Source organism: Apaloderma vittatum, unplaced genomic scaffold, assembly GCF_000703405.1.
Source record: "Apaloderma vittatum isolate BGI_N311 unplaced genomic scaffold, ASM70340v1 scaffold15251, whole genome shotgun sequence".
Lineage (NCBI taxonomy): Eukaryota > Metazoa > Chordata > Aves > Trogoniformes > Trogonidae > Apaloderma > Apaloderma vittatum.
The window spans coordinates 39,642-62,639 of NW_009698664.1; the positions used below are offsets into that span (position 1 = coordinate 39,642).

At 36.2% G+C, this 22,998-nt stretch overlaps 1 protein-coding gene across 1 annotated transcript in view; it reads left to right on the forward strand.

Annotated features, from left to right (window-relative positions):
- LCORL (ligand dependent nuclear receptor corepressor-like) overlaps nucleotides 1-19,245 on the forward strand; it is a 27,167-nt gene extending 7,922 nt beyond the window's left edge. Inside the window, exons 4-6 of the mRNA XM_009878114.1 lie at nucleotides 7,728-7,982; nucleotides 15,547-15,637; nucleotides 17,058-19,245. Coding sequence (XP_009876416.1) covers nucleotides 7,728-7,982; nucleotides 15,547-15,637; nucleotides 17,058-18,090 — 1,379 coding nt within the window. The 3' untranslated portion in view covers nucleotides 18,091-19,245. The remainder of the gene's footprint in view (nucleotides 1-7,727; nucleotides 7,983-15,546; nucleotides 15,638-17,057) is intronic.
- Nucleotides 19,246-22,998: the final 3,753 nt, after the last annotated feature.

A 22,998-nucleotide genomic window follows, 5' to 3' on the forward strand; every position in this document is an offset into this window, starting at 1 on the left:
CAGCAGGAAGAGAGAATGTGCCTTACAGATTACAAAATGGGATTGGGGATTTTCTTGTGTATTTCAAGTTTTCTTGCTATTTCAAACACATTCAAGTCAGAAGTTGAAACTTCTTCTCAAAATACCATATTTAGTAGCTCATTAATTCTTTGCCTGTCTTTGTTCTTTGGCATTCAGCAAGTTATAGAAGTACATGAGTGACTGACAAGTCAGCTTGGTCATGTAAGTTACTTAGCTAGTCACTGTCAACAGCAGCAAAAATACTCATTTTCTTCCTTGCATTTCTGCGTAAGGAATATGAATGCAGTAACTAGAGAACTCAGTATCTACAAACTTCACAGTTTTTTTCCTGGGTTTAGTAGGTATTCTTGGATGTCAACATAGCTGAGCATGCCTAAGGTGATAGCCCTCTAACAAAGAATTAGTCAGGCACATTTCTCTTCTTTCATATAGATGGGAGAAAAAAAAAAGTTAATTTTTTCCTCTTTACTCTGTTGTAGCAGGAAGAAACTACTATGCTACTGAACCTGGGTGGGTAGAATCTCTTTCTGTACAGGGCACCTGTCTGTTCAGCCTATGTTTTGCCTAGGACTTTAAAGAACTTGAAATGGAGTGCAACAGCAGTTTTGAGTCTGTGTCCGTTCCTTGGTGTTCTGGTTTGAGCTAAACAAAACCAATTTCCATTTGAAATGAAGTATCCATTGAAGATGTCATCTCATTATTTCTGAAATTCTTATATTTTCATCGCAGGCCCAGTTGCATGGCAGCTCCCTAGTGAGGTATTGCAATTCCTTCGAATTCCTCCTTTCTCAGATCTTTTCTTGGTCTTGATGTACAGTGTTTTTCAGCATTCACCTGCTTTATGCTTCTGCTGGAGATGCTGTCTTTTGATACTCCTTGAGAGGATCTTTTTTATGGGAGAAGTGAAACTTGGCATGACCTCACCTTACCGGAGTGAGCTTCCATGAAGCCTTTCATAAAGAGCATTTAACTTTTAACATCTTCTGTAGGTTTTTTGATATGCCTGATCAGTAATACTAGGTTAAAAAGGTTTTATCTATTGAAAAACAAAACTCAAGTATTTTCCTATTTGCTTTTGTGATTCTCTGAAGGACTCGTGTATTCTTGGGTAAGAGGTACTGTGCTGAAGAGTTTTCTAAGAATATTGCTTTAGTTCAGACTCCACTAAACTCTCAAGTTGTTCAAATTATAGGAAGTGAAAAGGAAAAAAATATGAAGATGAAGACTTTTGCTAGGAAAAAATCCAAGTCTGCTTTCTGAATTTTTTCTTAAGTTGAGAACTGATCTCAAAAACCCACAAAAAGAAAGCAAAATCTTCAAGTAATTGTTAGCTAGGGAACCGTTCTTGTAGCTGATGCTAAAAGAGATGCCCTTTTATTGTAAAAAAATTAATAAAAAATTAAAGTAGAATTCTTGGTTGGCTACCTTTAAAATTGAAGTAACATTTGTTTCACTTGTTTTGATTGCAAACTTTTCAAGATCATATACTGTCTCCTACTTACTGTAACTAGCACAGTTTCATTTAGGGCCTCTGTAAACAACTTCTAAGACTAGTGACCAAATTTGAGAGTTGTGTTTATTAATCTCATTATCCTTTTATTTTAGAACAAGTTAATATATGGCTGTTTTTTTTAATTTGCAGACTGGTGTTTGGGTTTCATGTGTGGTGGGATTTTTCTGTTTGTTTGTTGGGGTTTTTTTACATTAGGAAACTAGTTCAGAAGATTTCAAAATATGTAGCCATGTTACACCCCTGCCTAGAGCATACAACCTTTCAGCATTCACATATGAGAATTTGTTATAAGAGGAGGATAGAATTTCAGTCAGGATAGGTAAACTCTTGAGAGACTAAAATAACAGTTGTCTTATTAGGAACCTCTCTTCAATCTATCTAGGAAATGACCAGTTTGGTAGGTAGTTGTCTGTAGGAAAGTCCAATCCCCTCCTAGACACCCCAGTAAAGCCAAAGTAATTTTTTGTCATCAATCACTGATTTTTTTTCAATTAAATAATATATCTGAAACCCAGATGCTTTCTTGCTATCTCTCTTTACTGAGTTGATATTGTAAGCAGAGTAGACTATGTAGCACACTCAAACTCAGATTACAAAAAAAGTGTTGCTTTCTGAAGTATGGTTTTAAGATGTACATACTACCTGAACCTGCAGTTTCTTTTTATTAGTAATTTTAAATCTATCCTGTCCTTTCAAAATCTGAAAGGTTTTCTCTAAGAACCAAGTTTAATGGTGCAGTAAACTTCTATGATGTCCTTGCTATCCCTCAAGTTCTTCAGGAAAGAATGTGTATTTGGATTTCAGCTGTTTTCTTAAGGAAATAAAACATACTCTGTTGACTGCCTGCCCGCCAGTGTTACTGTTTTTTACTGACTTCTGAACTTCTTGGTCATTTTCAACTACATTTAAGAAGATTCTTAGAGCGTTGTTAGTATATAGAGTAATGAAAATTACCATCTGAGTAGAGGAAGGAAAAATATTGAATGTTTACAAGAACAGAAAACTAGAATGAGCTTGACCCTTATTCCTGTTTGTTGATCAGTCAAGTTAATTAAACTAGAGGGACTTTTTACAAGGGCATGTAGTGACAGGGCAAGGGGTAGTGAGTTTGAACTGAAAGAGGGCAAGTTTAGAGTGTTAGTGGAGTGAATACAGGAAGCATGGTGTTAAACAAACAGGTGTTCTTAGTTCTGTTATGTAACAGGATTATAAGGTACAGGGTGGGAAGTTGTGGTTCCCTGCTGATTTCCACTGCCTTTTTGGTGTTGTTTGTAAGGAGAAATTAAGTCACTATTATGACCTGAGAAGCAGTATTTTTTCATTAAAACTAGAATACTAGTGTGGAGCACTGTTTTGGAAGGTTTTACCTGTCTGTTGACCAGCCAAATACACATGTAAGTCTGAACTATCAGTTAAACCGGTCATTGTGCATTGCAGTCTAATGATCACACATACTATTAACATATGGATTTATTAAGAACATGGATTTAAATAGTTACAAGGTACTGCAGAACACAAACTGAGAATGTTTTAATCCTAAATGTAAGCTTGGAATTAAAATAAATCATTACAATTAGTCATAATTACACATCATATTTACTGCTGCCTTCTCTTGCATTCTGTCTGTAATCTTGACAACCATGAGCAGAAAATATCAAATTATATCATACAAATGTGTCATTTAGCCTTTTGTTATTTGAATAATATCATACACAGCAGTGTGCTCAGGTAGCCAAGAAGGCCAACAGCATCCTGGCCTGGATCAGCAATAGTGTTATCAGCAGGAGCAGGGAGGTGATCATTCCCCTGTACTCCTCAAGGTGTACACACCTCGAGTACTGTGTCCAGTTTTGGGCCCTTCACTAAAAGAGGGGCATTGAGGTGCTAGAGAGGGTTCAGAGGTGGGCTGCCAAACTGGTAAAGGAATTGGAGCATGTGTCGTACGAGGAACGGCTGAGGCTGTTTAGCCTGAAGAACAGGAGACTGAGGGGAGACCTTATCACTCTCTACAACTGCGTGAAAGGAGGTTGTAGCGAGGTGGGGGTTGGTCTGTTCTCCTTAGTGGTGAGAGATAGGACAAAAGGAAAAAGGCCTTAAGTTGCACCAGAGGAGGTTCAGGTTGGATATTAGGATGAATTTCTTTACTGAAAGGGTTGTCAGGCACTGGAACAGGCTGCCTAGGGAGGTGGTTGAGTCACCATCCCTAGAGGTGTTTAAGAGGTGGGTTGATGTGCTGAGGGGCATGGTTTAGTGGTGTTTAGGGATAGGACAAAGGTTGGACTCAATCTTGGAAGTTCTCTTCCAACCAAAACTGTTCTATGAATCTATGATATTGAGAAACTAGAGGAGCATCAGAGCTACCTTTCACTGTAGATCCTTAGAGACTGTTCTGCTGGGTTAGAAGCAGTATGTATGTGTATACATAATTCATGGAGTAAATACAGCTGTCTTGTGTTTTAAATCAACTATGTGAAAAGTAGAAATTTTAAATCTACATGCCTGCATCTCTTTAAACTTTCTAAGTAGCTATAATCATGACTCCTAATAAAACATCTTAGAAAAAAAACTTTTTAGGTCCTAGAAAGTATGTCTGATGCCATCTGCTGATAATAATTAAGAAATATTTGCTAGTGATTCTAAGTTCTGAGACCTGATACTTACCGCAGAATATGCTAAATTGCACTTTAAATGTGAATAATTACAAATTTCCTCTGTATAGTGCAACTTTACCATTGTGAGCTTAGTTACAGGTCTCTACATGTTTTCATTGCATACTTGTATAATAATACAGCCATTGAATGTAAGTGATTAGACTTTATGTAATACACTTCAAGTGTGCGTACCATATTCTGATCACTCAGGAGTCTTATATTAATAAAACTTTGTATAAAAGTTGTATTTAAACTTTAAAGGTTTATTTTCTTTCAAAAAGTAGTGTGGAAAAAAACACACACAAAAAAACCCCACAAAACCCACAAACATACCACTTTTCCTTATTTCCTTTGAATATCTAACATATCTCATTTCTGCTCTATATCATTTGGAGAGCTGTAGAAAATTATTTCTAGTTTCAAAATACTTTAAATTACTTCTTTTCATAATACAGGTTATGTATCCACAGCTTCATTCTCCTTTAGGAAGCAGAGCAGCATAAATGGGGATGAATGAAGAGCAGCTTTCCCATACCTCTGAGGGTCAAGCTCTTTGCAGTGGTGCCTTGAAGATTACAGACGAATTCAAACGAGAGCTTCTTTTTTATATAGGGAAAAATGAGGACAGGCAAGCAGTGTAACAGGCTACCCATAGAGGTTGTACGGTCTCCATCAATATATAACTGGATAAAACTCAGCACAACTGAATTGATCTCATAGTCAACCCTGCATTGAGCAGGCACTTCTGCTGGAGACCTCCCAAGGTCCTTCCAACATTTAATGACTTATACAGTAGAACAATCCAAGTGATAGCGACTCTATTTGTGTTTATGGCAGTTAAGCTTAGACCAGCTGTGGCTTAGCCCTGTAGACTGGATATGCATTAGCAGTAAGAGAACTTCAGGTGCACCCCTGATGCATCTTCCCGATACTATGCTCCAAGATACCTTCCCCCACGCAGTATTACCTTTTTAGAGTAAAGTAACTCAGAATCTAAATTGCTAATATCCATAGCAGTTGAATATACGAGAAATTTTGCTGCGTTTTTCCATACAGAATATTTAGAAATTCTTAGGAAAAAAAAAATCAAATTAATACTAAGGAAAATATTATAAGAGTAAAAAACCACAAATCCTTTGTTATTCCAGCTATGTCAAAGTACAGCTTTGCTTGTAATGGATAAGTAGGCCTTTCCTGCAAGTGTCTAAAAACAGTTCATGCTTGGACATTAGCAGTATGAAGAGTCTAAAATGGAATAGAAAGATGACAGAAACTTGGCGGTTCTGAAAGTGTTTTCTCTTGAAGTTTTATTATAATGCTGGAGATGATGATTAATAAGCAGAAATTTATTCCAGGCTATTGTGTTTTCCAGTAAATGCTGGGCATCCATCGTGCTCTGTAACGATCTTTCCCATTTGCACTGATGATCACCTGTTCTCCAAAAAATCTTCAGTTTTTCTTGGATGCGTGCAACAAATTTTTCTATATAAGTAGGGTCATTCTAGACCAGATACCTGGTAGGTTATTCCGTGTTGTGAGAGGTTTTATTTATTTATTTATCTATCTATTTATTTATTTCATTTTGTATGAGTTTCTTGATTACTGGCTGTCAGATTTTTGTTTGCTTGTGTTTGAGTTTGTTTTATATTGTTTGTTATTTGGGTTTTTTAAGCTAAAATAATAATCAGTAGTTTTCATTGTGTAAACCCACAATCCCCCTGTTATGCAGGCACTTGTGTTCCTAGACAATTCAGTTTTTCAATTCCATTTCTTAGCTTCTGTGTTATTTTTTTATCTTTTGCATATACATTAGCATTTTTACACCTGTTGCCTTACTGCTTCAATATATTTTGTTGAATTTTTTCATTCCTTGTAACTCTGTCTCTAGGATGATAAAATTTCAGTCAGACATTTATTGGATTTATTATTTAGGAATAGAAAAATACCAATAAACAAAGAATATCTGTGGCTGTGTGTTATGTTATGGGGAGAGGTAGTTTTCCTCCATCACTTAGAATTTCACCTCATACCTCTCCTCTAGAAACTCCTACCAATTTTAGAAATTTAGGTAGAGATCTGTTAGAAAGATTTTCTGAAGATACAGCTTCAACCCATTAGCGTACTTGTTTTGTCATGCCTTGAAAAAGGTCTCTTGAAGCCACGATGTCTTTCATATACTCAGTTTTTGAAAATGTTGAAGTTTCACCTTATAAGCATTGCTGAAAGACCAACCAAAAGGTATTGGCAAGAATCATATGAACAGTCAGCTGTCCTCCTGTGTGCTTTAGACAGCAGATCGCATATATGCATGTTGTCATTTCTTGGAATACTCTTGTTGGTGGAAATGAATTCTCAAAATGTAATATATATTGTATAAAACTGAAACAAATAAAAACAAATCTTCTATTCATTTATGCTAAACTTGAGCAGCCTTTGAGTAGCCTCTTTGATCTCCTTCACTGTTCGCTCTCTTGCTAGTAGATGGGTGAAGCTTCATTGGCATAAAATGCTTGAACAAATATGCTGAGTGATACTCCAAACTACCTATTAGGAAATGTACACTTTGTTTGCAAATAACTACCAGATCCAATCCTTTCAATTTCTCCACTTCCGTGAACAAAAACCTCAATTTATTGTCTGTATTATCAGTTTCAGACTAATATAATATCCCAGTAACTGCTACCATGTCCTTTGGTAGTTCTTTCAACCAAGGTTGACCTGAAACCTAATTCTTCTCTTAAATCTTTGAAATCCCTGTCCCTTCTTGCTGAAATCTGTTTTACTTGCTATCTATGAACCCAAGGATGGGCAGTGGTTAAAACATTTGAAAAGGTATTTATAGTTTGTGTGTATGGAGTTGAAAGAAAGAATGAAGACCAGGATAGTGAAATGAGTTCTACTGCCACTTTAAGGAAGAAAGATCTTTGAGTTTGGGCAGTTCTGCTTGTCTTGAAGTGTTGCAGTCCCCAGTGCAGTATTGCACTGAGTAACATGACTTACTTTAAGAGAGCTTCTTAATTGTATTGATATTGACACTAAGTTCCTTTTTTCCTTTTAAGATCAGTTCCTAAAAAATCCAAATGTTCACATTAGGAAAAGGTCTAATATACAGAACTGCACTTTAAAATTAATTATTTTTGTTATAGTTGTTCTTTGAAAGTAACTTCTTTATGTATTAATTCATAGCTTTATTTAACTTTCACTGGTTTTATTCAAAATTCTGTGTTTTCAAAAATGAAATTTCTGCAAATGAAAATTTGCCAACAATACAGATTCAGACTCCCATACTTGCATTATTTATCTACCTACAAAGTTTTAATTGTATGCTATGACAGAAGAATAAGGTAAAAATCAATGAATGCTACAGATGTCCTTCCAAATGACATTCACTTAGGAATGCTCATATGAAAAATACTAGACATCTGAATTAATGTGTTCGTTACACATGTTTATTGTGCTTGTAGGAGTTATTTACTTAAAGTCAGTAAGTTTGGACTTTTCTAATGCATCTGTTGCCTGTCTTGTTCTGTTTTTATTCCTAGATCTTCCTCAGAACTGTGATCCTAACATTCCCCTAGTTGCTCAGGAATTAATGAAAAAAATGATCCGTCAGTTTGCGATTGAGTACATTTCAAAAAGCAGCAAAATTCAAGAGAACAGAAATGGTTCATCATTTGAACCAAGTCTGATATGTAAAAGTATCCAAATGAACCAAACGGAAAACTCCCTTCAGGAAGAACAGGATAGCCCTCTAGACCTCACTGTGAATCGAACTCAAGAACAGAACACTCAGCAAGGTAAATTTCTGCATCTGCTTGTCTATGTTTTGCTGTCATTTATTACCTTATGTCTTTTTCCTTTCAAAAAAAAATACATGTGCGTTGAAGAGCTATATGTTTTGTCTTTCTGTAGTAGTAATCAGTGTATGTGGGGAAAAAAAATCTATGTCATTAAAATAATGTTGAAGAAAAACTGGCATTGCATCAACTAAACACTTAAAGAAAACTCATACATTTTCCTGTAAACACCAAGAAAAATGTTATAAGAATTGTAAAAAGAAAACAAATGCACCCGCTCCCACATTCTTTCTAGAAACGTTTTTCATATTGTAAGTTAGCAGATAAATATTCTCATTTCTAAGTGCCTATGTTAAATAAGTGGCACTAGAATTTCTTAGCTTTAGAATACTGAATATAAGCTCATCTGTGGCTGTCACAGGCAACAGTGGTTAAAAATCTTGTTGAAGAAATGGCTGTTAAGAAACCTTCTAAGAAAAATAGATCCTGGAATTTCAGAGACCAGCGGTCATTCTGCATCAGCCCTTTGACGCTTTGATACCTTACATACAGACAGGTTAGAATGATGGAAAAAGATTAATTTGAGGGGAAACTTTCATACTTCATGCCTTAATTATTGCAGATCAATGCAGATTTCTTGAGAGTAAAGCTAGAAAACGGAAAATGAAGGCTGTCTCACTGTCATTTACAAAAAGGAAATAATTTCTTTACCTCAATGAATACAAAACTGATAACAATATAATCACAAGAGTGTTTTGGACTTCGAACTTGGTGTGGATTAGCAGCAATTTTAGGAAGCGATTGTGCAACTGAAAACAGCATCAAAAGCAGCTTTTGTATTTTACAGACACAAGGCTCTGTGTTAATCCATTAGTACTTCAGACCAAAGGGAAAAGTTTACCTGTATGTCATATACCATACTAAAAGAAGCTAAAAGAATGTAGAACTGCAGAATTAAGTTTCTTAAAAATGTACATTGGGCAGAGTGAAAGCAGATTTTTTTATGTGTGGCTAATGATGCTGGTTTTAATTAGATGACAACTTTTGTGGGAGAGGGGGAACTCTGGCATGGATTTACTTTGCTAAATGTACCTATACTAGATTAAATTTTAAGCATCCTTTTCACTGACAGCAAAAGAATTAAGAAATTTTAGAGTTACTGCTTTTATTCTGCATGTTTAGCAGAAACTGGTTCATGCCTGTGTTTAGCAAATACTTTGTGCAGCTTAAATCCTGAGAAGCTACCTGTTTTGCTTTGACATACCTCTGCCCTGGATGATATGCAGAATTTAGAGATTTATAATTGGCCAGGTCAAAGCACGTTTCTTTGACAAGGGCAATAAAAAGTAGTTTCTTGATATTAACGCTGTAGCCTGTTGCTTACAGATGATATATGATCAACAGCTGATTATAACGAATAGCTAGGTTAAAATGTTCATAAGGAAGGAGCAAAGTCCCCAACAACAGGTTCTGGTCCTTGCTGAGCCCAAATAAACCTTTGAGGAGTGAAAGGACAAAGGGAAGGCAGAGAGTGAACAGGGCAGGGATAGAAGAAAGTTCGACTTAGTTATTTGAAAATCCATTGATCTTTTGTCAAAGAAAAAATTGAAGTATAGAGAGATTGAGGTATTTAAATCTTTTTCTATGTTATTTGAATTTTTCTTACAATGAGACTAAACAGCAAGTTTAGGATTGTGTTTCTTCAGCAAGGCATCTGAGGCTAAAGTAGTAAACTATGTATGCTGAACAACTATGTAAAACTTATGTACGGTGTAAGATACTGTAGATTCTCAGAACTTACACTGCCATGTTTCCTGGAGTGCTTTGCAGATGTTAAAGATACCAGTCTCGCTGTGAAGTTTAGACCTACTGCAGTGCGAGAAAATATTGAAACAAGACTGTAGCTGGAGAAAGGTTTCAAGCCTTGTCTACCAGGGAAGCTGTATTGTGTTTCCTGTTTCTCATGAACGTAACGATTTTGAACTATCTTGGCTTTCCACTGTAGTTGTAGCAACACAAGCAAATAACATCAAGATGAAAAAAGTCAGTCTGCTCTTTTAATTTCCATTGCATTCGAGGTGCAATGATTCATGAAAAGTTCTTCCAATTAGCTATTGTCAGAGACTGTACTATCCTACTTACCCCTCACTTGTGTCATTTCCCTAAAGAAAGCTTGAATGTATTAATTGCTTCATGCTTACAGTAAGGTATTGTGATTTTTATAAATTAGATTATTTTTGAAAATGTATTATTCTGGGTCTAACACTATACTTTTTCAGACTGACGAATTGTAAAAGCTTTACTGTGGTTCCCTTCTTAGTAGTGTCATGCAACTCTTCTCATGATTCGCTATTTGTAATTCCTGTTACAATTTCCAAATGAAGTGGAAATAACAGAGTAGGAAATTCAAATTTGATATTGCTCTGATTGATCCTCAGATTTGAAATATTGTTAATTCAAACCCTGTGAAGCAGATAGTGACTTAAATATAAATACTTCAGATTTGTATTTACAGTAGTCCTTTTTTAAAATGAATGACCTAATAATAAAACAGACAGTCTTGTTCTTTTACTATGGCAGTGATTCTTGGACTTAAGAGGAAAGAGTAAGCGTTATTTTCCAGATGACTGGAAGTATTTTTTTGCATGGAGCAGATGCAAGCGAAGTGCTAGGCCAGTACTGAAAAAAGATTCTGCTACTGAACATATCTTTATGGTCTTCATTTAAGAAAGCTTCTTACTTTCTTCTAGGATCAGTGGCCCATTTCTGAAATACTCCCGAAATATTCAGTTCTGACACTTTCAGACCTGATACCCCTGTGTATTGGGTTTACATGGGAAGGTTTGATAGCTGGGGAGGGCTGCAGGGGTGACATCTATGAGAAGAGGTCAGGGGCTGCCCTGTGCTGGGCCCAGCCAGCTCTGCAACAGACCCACAGCAGGCCAAAGCAAAGCACGCATCAGAGAGCTTTGAGGTGTCTCTGTGAAAATATGTTCAGCAATGAACAAAAATGCTTGACAGAGGAGTGAGAAGCAGTAAGGTGAACAAAAAGGTCAGAGCTGGAGGGGCAGAAGGTGCTCCACACACCAGAGCCAGTGTTTCCCTGCAGTATAGGAAGACCATGATGGAGCAGGTATTCCTCTGCAGCCCATGGAAGAGCCTGCACTGGAGTGGCTGGATATTTCCTGAAGGAACTGTGGTCTGTGAAGAACTCACAACAGAGCAGGGGAAAGGTGTAAGGAGTAACGAGTTACAGAGGGGGGTTTTGCTGACCATAACCCCTGATCCCAGTGCCACCTGGGGATGGGGGAGAGATGTAGAAGAGTTGGGAGTGAAGTTGACCCTGGGAAAAGATGGGATAGGAACGGTGCTTTACTTTGTCTTTTTTCTTGTAAAGCAAATCTATTTTAATTTATGGTAAATTAATTTTCCTCGAGTCTGTTTTGCCTGTGATGGTAATTGGTAAGTGATCTCCCCATATTTATCCTGATGACCTTTTTCATCTTATTTCTGTTTACCTCCATTGTGGAGGGGGGGTAAGAGAGGGTCTGGGTGTGGGAGTCTAGCTACTGGCTAAGGTCAACCCATTTGACCCCTGGTGCTGAGTATTTAAGCACTGGCATCCAGGTATGTCTAGCTGGCACCTGACTGATAGCACAGTCCCAAATTATACTCTGCTCTCTTCCACATGTGCAGCTGTGGTACTTAGCAGGGTGCTTAAATTCTTGTGTGCCTTGCTGGTAACTAATCAGGTAATTACTTCAGTGTCAGTCAAGTGGAAGCAACAATCTCCAGAATACCTGTATCTTGCTCTTCTTTCCTGATCCATGTAACTCTAAGACTGTCCAGGCCTTGAAAAGAATACTGTGTACAGTGAAAGGATATAAGCTTTGTGTGCACAGCATCTAACAAAAATGGAGTGATATTGTGTAATTTTGCAATATTAGTTGTCTTCCAAGCTAAGCCAATGAAAAGCAGCATCCTTGCAGAATAAAACATTCAGTGAGGAACAGTCTTGGAATATCCTGCAGGAACCTATTGTTTTCTCTGCGGTCATGATGCTCAGCTTTTTGGGGAGTATTCCCAGCAGCAGATAACTGATGTGGAGGCTTCTTTCCCTTGAGATGGGAAAGTTGTTCATGCTCAGTATGCTGAGGAGAGCGACTTACAGGAGGCAGAAATATAAGCTGTATGAATAAATGGTCTGTTTGTTTAGCTACACAAGCTTATTCTTGCTGCATCTTCTAGGAACAAACATAACATGTACATAGCAGAAAAATGCAGGAAAATTTGCACAGATGTCCTTGTTCCATTGATTCATCATAGACTGGAGGACATCAGAAGGTAGCTGGCAATGCATGACGTTTCGCTGCATGAACTTTTTACAGCTCTCCTGTAGCTTTGTTGTTGGCTATGATTGAAGAAGTAGGAAAAATAAGGATAATCCAAGACAAAAAATTTAAATTATTTAAAATAACATTTTATAATCCAGTTTAGCAATGTGCATGTGACTTCACCAAAACTTGTAGAAAAATAAAGACTACCAAATGGATGAGAATATCTTGTATGAGCTGTAAATACAGCCAAGAAACAGTTTAATACTTCTGCATGAAAAGTTAATCCTAAAAAGGTGTGGTTTTTGAGAGGAATAGATGTTTATTTCTTCTTTGGCTGCTCTGGTGGCTAGGAGCCAAGCGCCTTGTTAGATTCTTGCTTGCTTCCCCCTCAATGACACAGGGCAGAAAGTGGGAAGAACAGAAAGGGAGAGCTCATGAGTTGGGAAAAAGAAATGGTCATTGCTTACCACTTGCCAACATGGGCAAAATAGACTCTTCTTGGGCAGAATTAAATTATTGCCTAGTAAAATAAATCTTTATTAATTCAAGTAGTGGAAACAAAAAGAAACATTATGCCACCACCTTTCCTCCCCCTTTTCCTAGGCTCAGCTTCACTCCAGATTCCCTTATGACCGCCACTGTGGTGCAAGGACATGGGATGTCCACGGTCTGTACCTCTAGTGGTTTTTCATAGATTCATAGAACGGTTTCGGCTGGAAGAGACCTCCAAGATCGAGTCCAACCTTTTCCTAGCCCTATGAACAGCACTAAACTATGTCCTTCAATGCAACATGTACCCTTCTCTTAAACACCTCCAGGGACGCTGACTCAATCACCTCCCTGGGCAGGCGGTTCCAATGCCTGACAACCCTTTCAGTAAAGAAATTCATCCTAATACTAACCTGAACCTCCCCTGGTGCAACTTAAGGTCATTTCCCCTCATCCTGTCACTCATCACTAGGGAGAATAGACCAACCCTCTGCTTCGATACAACCTCCTTTCAAGTACTTTCCTCTGCCCTTGGGCTACTGTCTGCTGGTTTCCTATGCTTTTCATTCCCTTTTTCTCTCTCCCTCTGGCACTTTTTGCCCTTTCCTTGAGTATGTTTTCCCAGAGGTTGTGCCCAAATAGCTTCTGGGCTCAGGTCTATTGGAAACAGTGGGACCTGTGTCCTGGCCTCTCAGCACAGATGCTGCCACGACCTTGCCATGAACACCCACTATATAGCCATACGTTTTTCATCTATCAGGTCTTTCATTTTACAAAACAACACATCAGGTCAGCAAAAAAAGGGGCTAGTCAAAGTGATAGATAGAAATTAATAAAACGCTTCAGTGTTCCTACTGACAGTTCTCCAGAAACATTGTTTCCATGTGCAGCAGCAGAGAAAATAGCCGGCAAAAGGCCAAGTGTCACTCGAAAAGGTATCCAACACAAGGCAGTGTCATTTTGTGTGATGGGTAAGGGAAAGGGAGAGTTATTTACTAAATCTCACCATACTAGAACCAGGCAGATATTGCTGAAACTGCTTAGGAGAGAAAAGCAGAAAAGGAGCCGCTTTTGCACGACAGTGTTTTAACATCAGGAGCTGCTGTGAGAGAAGGCTGTGGAGAAGGATGGTGTTGCTGGGTTCAAAAAAATAAAAACACAAAAAAAACCCAGAGAAGTTTGCTAGAATCAGTGCAGAAATACTAATTTTGGGAACTTGAGGGTGACCTTTACAGGTTCTGTTGCTTGCTCCTCTGCCCTCTTTCGTTAGCATCATTAGTCTGGAGGAGTTTCAAGTCATTGTGGTCCTGATTATTTTGAAGATGACCTTTGATCACAGTTATATCTTGGTGTTGCTTCACCTAATGATCTAGTGCTGAGAAGCAAAGGCCAGAGGTTGAGCTATTTCTTTGAAGATCGAAATCGTTCAATTTTCACAGAAATAACTTTATTAGAAGACCATGAGTGGCAGCCCTGAAAAACTTCCAATAACATTTTTCCTATATTATCCGCTGTTACACAGCGGGTGACAGTTTATGAAGACTGTCATCTAAGTCATGGCTTCAGCTACAGCATTGGTGTGAAGGAGAGTTACTCAAACAATTTTTCTGACTTCTTATTTGAGTGGCATTTGGTCTGTTCAACCAATGTTTCATATCTGCATCTGAGGCTGTGGGAAAATGTATATATATTAGTTGACTGATGTTTTAGAAATAATACACAGTACCATGAAAATATTACTGATGTAAAAAGGACTAGCATAAGATTGCTTGTAGGATTGAATATTGAGCTACAGGTTGAAACTCAAAACTGAATTTGTACACAGAGCAACCCAAATTTGAAACAGGGAACCAAGGAAGAAAGGTAGGAAATTAAATGTATTTAAAAGAAAAAAAATAAAAAACACTTAAAATTTGGAGGAGTATTTCAGATGCTAATTTTTCAATGTTCTTAAATACTGATTTATTTTTTTAAATGTGTTTTCCTATTTCAATACTTCATAGACTTCAATAGTGAATTACAAAACATGAATTCAGCATTTGTCCCTGTGACTTAACAGAATGGACACCCACTGTGGTTTAGATCTTTCTGTTTCTCTAGTTTCATTATTATGTGTGTGAGGGTGTGGCAGGGGGGAAATGTATAAACAGAACCTTTAATGACGTAAGTCTCATGTGCTTAAAACTACACTGGGCTTGAGCTCTCTTCCCTGCTTTCTCTTTCGGTAGCCTCTGGTTTGGTAACTGACCCTGCTCTGGGCAGGAGGTTGATCTAGAGACCTCCCGAGGTCACTGGTTGCCTGAATTATCCCGTAAGCCTACAGTTTAGTTACATCAACTTTAACTTCAGTATTGGGCGTATTTGCTTACAATATGTAAATATGAATATGTGAATAATAATAGTATCAAATGCATTGCTTTTGGTTACTTTGAAAGTAAATGGTGCAATATACATGCTTACCTGATTTTTAGGAAAGCAATCACATATTTCTATTTAAGACAGATTCTTTTAAACTTCCTTATTTCTGAATGGGTTTATTTTCCCTCTTTTTTTCTTGATTTTAAAAAGTTTTGTTATTTATCAAATATATAGAACGATTTACTGCTGGCTGATATTGTTAAAGGAGTAAGATGTCAGAAATTTTACAGATTTGTGCCATAGATACAAACTTTTGCTAACAAAAATCTCTGAGATCATCTTTATAAACAGCTGCTATCATCACTACTTTTTCTTTGCAGGGGATGGAGTGCTAGATCTCTCTACAAAGAAAAGCGCAAGGTTGGAAGAACCAAAATACGATGCATTGTGTTCTGAAAACTCAGTGTCTGGGTAAGCAATATTTAGGACTCTCTTTGGCTTACGTGACAGTCAATCCAGGTTTTTCTTCTCTGAAGTGAGGTTTTATGTTCATAACATATTTGTATATACGGACACACACACGTGGTTCCTATTTTGCTTTCAGAAAAAATTTGTCACTCATAAGTGTGTGTCTATGTATATATCATATGTTTCATTTGTCTTTTTCCTTTTTTTCTGTTTAAAGAAAAGTTATCAGAACAATCACCAAACTTTAGTTCATGTTACTAAAAATGAACTGAAAATTGATTATAAACACATTAAAAGTAATAGGATAGTAGAAGAAAACGTAAATATATTATTTCAGAGTCTATTTAGGAAACTTCAATTTTGGACAAAAATGGTCATGTTAATATTTAGATTTAAAATATTCTTCAACTAACATGAACAAGTTCAATGACTATTATCTATAATATTCCTTAATAAGAGAGCGAGAGCAAGCGTGCGTGAGAGAGAGCTCTTAATGATTGTACTTATGCTTACATCATGGTTCTGACTATGGTGTGTTGTGGCAAAGAGTTAAATTTCTTTATTCAGCAAGAGAAATGTTATTGCATCTGCTGAAAGCTGCCACAGAACTAGTGAAACGCATTGTTTTGTTGGATTTTGTTATGATCTTGGCATCTTCCCATCCACTAGCCATAGCAGGACCCTTTTTTCACCTGTACGTCTTACCAGATAACTTACTACAACTAGGACTACGATAGCAGTATTTGTTGAATGATGTAAAAATGCATTTTATTAATTTGCTGATATAAAGAAGTTTTAAAATGAATATGACTTTGTAATTAGAGAGCTGTGAGTAGTGGCTAGAAGTTTTTTAAACTGTGTTTTATTTTGCCAAAGTGGACCTGATTGTTAACTACAGCACTTTATCTTATTGTTGTAGAAAGCCTAGTTTTGTGTAAGTCTGGGATGTTTGTGTGTAGTTATGTACTTATTGCTGCAAATTTTCTATGAGGGGGTTGACTCTTTTATTACTTGTTTAGCGGTAACGTCACGTTTCTACTAACAAAAACTCCTTCAGGATTTGGGTATTTAACAGAACTTTAATTGTATAATTAAAATTATAACAGTGTCGCTCTGCAAGCATGCAAACAAGGAAATATAGCAAGCACATGAGAGTATTATCAAATACTGAGCTAGGATATAAAGTTCTTGGAAGGGCTGCTGTAGAAGCCACCGTATGATTTTTTTGACACACTGTCCTACCAGAACTGTAACATTTTGCTAGGATAATCATTTAACTACTGCATCTCAAAGGCTTAAAAGTATCAGAAGCAGTGATGTTACCGAAGCAAGGAGTATAATAAAGGAGTGGACCCTTCCCTTCCATAGCTGTGTGAGAGTCTCTCATACATCAGTTTACCATCGTTTCATTCCATCCATCCAGGAGACTACACAGACACAGAGAGGACTATGTGGAAAGAAGTGCTGAGTTTGCAGATGGTTTGCTCTCAAAAGCTTTGAAAGACATTCAGTCTGGAGCACTGGACATAAATAAAGCAGGCATACTTTATGGCATACCTCAAAAAACTTTACTTCTCCACTTAGAAGCCTTACCAGCAGGAAAGCCTGCACCTTTTAAAAACAAAACTCGAGATTTCAATGATAGTTATTCATTTAAAGACAGTAAAGAAACTTGTGCAGTCCTACAAAAAGTAGCCTTGTGGGCAAGAGCTCAAGCAGAGCGCACAGAAAAAAGTAAACTCAGTCTACTTGAAACCTCAGAATTAAAATTCCCAACAGCTTCCAGTTACCTCCACCAGTTAACTCTACAGAGAATGGTCACTCAGTTTAAAGAAAAAAGTGAAAATCTACAGTATGAAACTTCAAGTCCTACTGTACAATTAAAAATTCCTCAGCTAAGAATAAGTTCTGTGTCCAAATCACAGTCTGATACTGCTGGTCTTCTGGATGTTATGTACCACGTTTCTAAAACCTCCTCAGTCTTAGAAGGATCAGCTCTTCAAAAATTGAAAAATATACTCCCTAAACAGAACAAAATTGAATGTTCTGGACCTGTAACTCACTCAAGTGTTGACTCCTACTTTCTGCATGGGGACCTCTCTCCTTTGTGTCTTAATGCTAAGAATGGGACAGTAGATGGAACCTCAGAAAATACAGAAGATAGTTTGGATCGTAAAGATAATAAGCAACCAAGAAAAAAACGTGGCCGCTATCGGCAGTATGATCATGAAATAATGGAAGAAGCAATTGCAATGGTAATGAGTGGGAAAATGAGTGTTTCCAAAGCACAAGGAATTTATGGGGTACCTCACAGCACTTTAGAATATAAAGTAAAAGAAAGATCTGGAACATTGAAGACTCCGCCGAAGAAGAAACTCCGATTACCAGATACTGGCTTATTTAATATGACAGAATCAGGGACTGGCAGCTGCAAAAATAGTAGCAAGCCTGTGTAGAATAATTGTTAGCGAATTGTTTTATGTGTGTGTATGTATGTCCGTATACACACACTGCGTGAGAAATACATTTGCTCACTCTGACAGAAGACGTGAAACTACAGTTCAAAAACCACATACATGCCTTTCAAAAAATAGTTTTATTCAGGGTTTTCACTGTGGACAGAATTATAGAGTTGCTCACTTAATTCTGATAGTGTGTATTTAATATAATCCTTGTATAAATAGGTGAAAAGATTCAGGTTTTATTTAGTAGTCAATAGCATAAAGATGTTTTGGGAGAACAAGTATTTGTCATGTGAATTATAATTTTTATTTGGTGAAGAACCACTTTACCCATTCAATAATCCATCTTATTATGGAAATACACAACCAGGGGTTAGCAGACTTTTATACTTCACAGAATACTTGCAATAAATTGTAAGTAACTCAGATTATACAAATCAAGGGATTTTTTAAAAAGCTAGTTCCTTACAAGGAAGTGGATTTGTGAAGTATTAGTAGGATATATAGTACATTCTGTGAAAGGAAAAAAGTTCATCGTTACTTAAATATCCAATACAAGTAAGAAGAACATTTCATTACTAAAAATGTGTGTTTAGCAGGCATAAACTGCATTTTTTATCATTTTAAGAAAATTTTGTTGTTGGTTTAGAAAGAAATTGGTGTTTACAAAGTGTACACTTATGAAACCTGAAAAATTACTGTAGTTATAGAATTATTAAATATGAAATAAGATGGAATACTAAGAGCATAAAATAATTAAATCTTTAACATAATTTTCCTTTTTAGTTTGACAAATAAGGTAACTTGTAAGGTTTAAAAAGAAAGTTGGAATGCAACTTAGAGCATGTTCATAATGTGCACAGAATGAGCTTGAGAATGGTTTGGGTTTGTTTGGGTTTTTGTTTAAACGTGCTGGTTAGTTGATGTTATGACTACTTAAAATTTATTTAAGGATTGTGTCACACTCCTATTGAAAAACCTCACTGTAACTGTAATGTATTTGCTGCTGTGACATTTCAAAACATTTTCAGTTTATCAGAATGAATACCAAGTTACATTATCATTTTGCTAATAACCAAATTTGCAGTTCAGGGTCTTGATAGAAATACAAATATTAAACGGTGAAGCTGTTTTGAACTTTCAATAATAAAAATTCTTTATAAATTTGGTAGTTAGAAGTTAGGCAGTTCACTTTAAATACGTAACTTTTAATAGAATATAAGGGAGACCAATTACCTTCATATTGCAGTTTTTACATGGATTTCCAAGTATTCACAGTGGACTTTCTATCATACTTTTTTTTTTTCTGTAACACCACAAAGTACATGTCTACATATGAAGAATGGGGGCTTGCTTCATACATTCAATACTGAGTGCCCTTTTCCTCTCTAAATATTTGGGTTTTTTCCTGTATGCATCTAATTAGAAAAAGACTTCTCTCCAACTTCTATACAGTTGGTGCACATGCATACATTTTTTTTTTCCCCCCCGATTTGATTTATAGAGAAACTTGCCATTAAATTCAGTGGAGAGCATACTGCAATACTGACGACAAAAACTAGCTCATATTTAGTAACACTACTGAAAAATAACAACTTCCACTTTAAAACAGAGCAGTCCTTTGAAACTGCACAACCACATCTCAGTTCTTTGGTCTCTCGCATCTATACTGAATCTTTTTCAGTGCTAAGGTTTACTTGCATATTACAGAATGAATCCTTTTTTTAAGCAGAACTCTACCTGATAACATGGAGGTCACAAAACAGCAGATGTCAGGGTCATCTTTAATTTTAAAAGAATTAAGCCATATTTTGTGAGAGCCAGAAGGATTAATTTGTGAATCTGTCCCCACTGAAAGATGAAGCTGAAAAAACCTTAAATGTTTCAAGATCTGTCTTTATACAGTTTTACTTGCAAAAATTTGGGGCTTCAATACATTGCCTAATATTTGTACCATACTGATGTTTTCTACTCCTCAGACAACATTATAAATTTGATTCAGAAGTTTATATTGAAGGCAAGTTACAGAACTCTTTTTATATCATTTAAAAGATGACCTGACCAAAAAATTAACAGGATTCATAAAATCAGGGATCATTTTACTATTGACTTAACAGTACTCAGTAGTTTTGTATGTAATATTATAATTAATTTTCAACATTTTAGTATTTGTATTTATTTTTTGGTCAGAAATAGTATATTAAAATATTTTTTGATAGTTTATAGAAGATACTCAACCTGTAAGTGTTTAAAGGAACAGAATTATTTGTTTCTAATTATTAGGCTAACTTTTGATTACACAACTAAGGAAACGCAGGGAAATGTGTAGATTCTCCTTCCCCAACCCCTATGTATTCCATTAAATGTCATTTTAAATTACACATTTTGAACTGTTTTATAAATTCAGTTACCAGTCACTACTTAGTAATCGACAATTTCTGAAAATTCCTGTTTCAGCAGAATTTTAAATGAAGATGAAAGCAAGCCCTACATGCTTTCTACTTATTTGAATGTTTCTCAAGTATTTTATATTAAAAAAACAGTGCCTCTGTTTTTAGAACTACTTCTCAGTAAAGCTGTTTAAACCATTTCTGGTAGCTAATGACAATTTTATATTAAATTGTATATTAACTTTAGTGAGACTGATTTTTTTAGTTGTTTACAGTACAAATACTTGTATTTGTTTTTTAATTGCAGTATTTCCATTGTCGCAGTAATTTAGTAAAACTCTGTGGCTGCCTTGATTTTTGACAGATTTTTTTGTTAACAACTGATTTTTAGGCAATTAGTTATATTTATGCATAAATCAATTGCACTATAATTCATGAATTATTTATTACAATATTTTCTAATGAATTCCATGTATTTGTCTTGTGTTGTAAATGTACTGTAATTCTGTTTCTTCTTTGTGTTGTTATATTCCTAAATCTGATTGTATGAATTTAATCGTTTAGTTAACGTGTTTCTACGTTGTAATTTGTAGTAAAGCACTTCAATGCTTTTGCACATAAATTTACAACACTGATGTGTGATTGATTTGCTCATTCAGTAAAAAAAAAAAAAAAAGAAAGAAACAAAAACCTGTGCGCTGACTCATTTGACTTACTCCTGAGGCACAAGTTTGTTAGCAGTGGCATAAGATCAAGAACTGTACAAATTAAGCACATCATGGCTAATTTACTATGACAATTTTAGAAATAATAGCTTCAAGGAAGGATGATTTCTCAGATTTGATTCATTGCTCACAAATGAGAGATTCATTAAACTAATTTTATAATTTCCATTCCTTAGTTTGAAGCTAAAAATTTTCTATTATGTATTACAGGTATATCGCTTGAGGGATTTACTTGCTTAGTAAAGTCAGAAAACAGATATTTCTATAATTCAAATTTATGCTGTAATAGTAGTTCTATGATGTTCATACAAATACTTGAAAGTATGTTCTCTTCCCAGTTTTGTTCCTGGTCCCAGTCTGCAAAGAAGTTGCTAGATTTTTCTATCTTGTCTGTGGCTGAGACAACAGAGGGTAGAACTCTAAGGGAGGGACGACTTTGGGGAGTCCATAGTTTCATCATAATTTTTTGGCTTTGTGGAGGAGGCAAAGGTTTACTTTTTTATATGTTAAGTAACACACTGAAAGGCTGGTACTTAACCTTAGCACATCTCTGCCTTTGGACTCCCGTCAGTCCCCACTCCGTGGTATTCCCTGCCCTCCAGCAGGGAAATAATGTCATTCCATGCCTCACTTTTGTCTTCAGAGATACCATGCACAGAAGATACTGGGAGAGCAGTGCTATTGATCCTCTCAACCCCTCCCATTTCCTACCCAATTTCTCTAGCTCTATTTTTGTGTGTAATTCTTAGAAAGTGCAAGCCTGTTCTGTGAAGGAAGCAGTGGCAGTGATAGTTCTTCCTTCTATGAAATTATTGTTTAAGCCCTTTACCTTGAGGATAGTCTTAACAAGTCTGTGACAACACAAATTCAAAGGGCTATAGGAGGGAATTACAGGAAATAAAATCCCATAATCTTACATCAGATGGCGACTGGGTGAGGGGTTGATATGCTTTCAGAAATTTGGAAGATCGTTTAGGGTGTGGTGCTGTTGCGATAGAATAGATGAAGTTGTCTGTCAGCTTTAGAAACTAACACATGTTAAGGGAAATGGGTTTATAGATATTACACAAGGATAGATAACAAGTAAAGGGTGGCCAGTATGTCTGTGATAACCAGAGTATTACTTTATACAACACATTGTTCTCCACATAGCAAACTCAAAACAGTTTTGAAGCTTTTCTTTTTTTTCTTCTGTTTGGTTTTTTGGGGGGTTTTATTTACTGACTTTTAGAAGGCTGTAGGGCTCTGAAGTTTCTTCCGCAAGAGAGCATATTTTAAATAGCAGTTATGGATAGAGGTCTTTGCAATTAAACGTCTCCAGTGAAATTTCCTTAGACATACTTTGCAGGTCTAGACAGAGAGATGCCTGTCTAGAGATCTAGTCTAAAAAGACTGTGCGATAGCCATCTTTTTAGCAAATCAGTGCTTAACAAATTTACTATGATTTACAAATGAAATGTTGAAGACCTAGTGCTGTGTTAATTTTCTTTCTATCTGGCCTTTCAAAACATTTAATTAAAATCATTGTGATGGGAAGGACAATTAGTTTTTATCCATAATTGTTTTACTACAGTAAGCTTTGTTTCCACAAGTGTAGGGATATATTTCAACACCTCGTGACTCCTGAGTTTGGACTGAGTAACACTCAGACTATTCTCAGTGAAGCGGTTTTTCAAAACCAGTGACATCCTGACAATGACATGCCCTTGAATAATACTGGTTTTACTTTAGATTGCAAGTGGAAAGAGGGGTTTTTTTCAGTTTAAACGTAATCACAATTTCAGCTA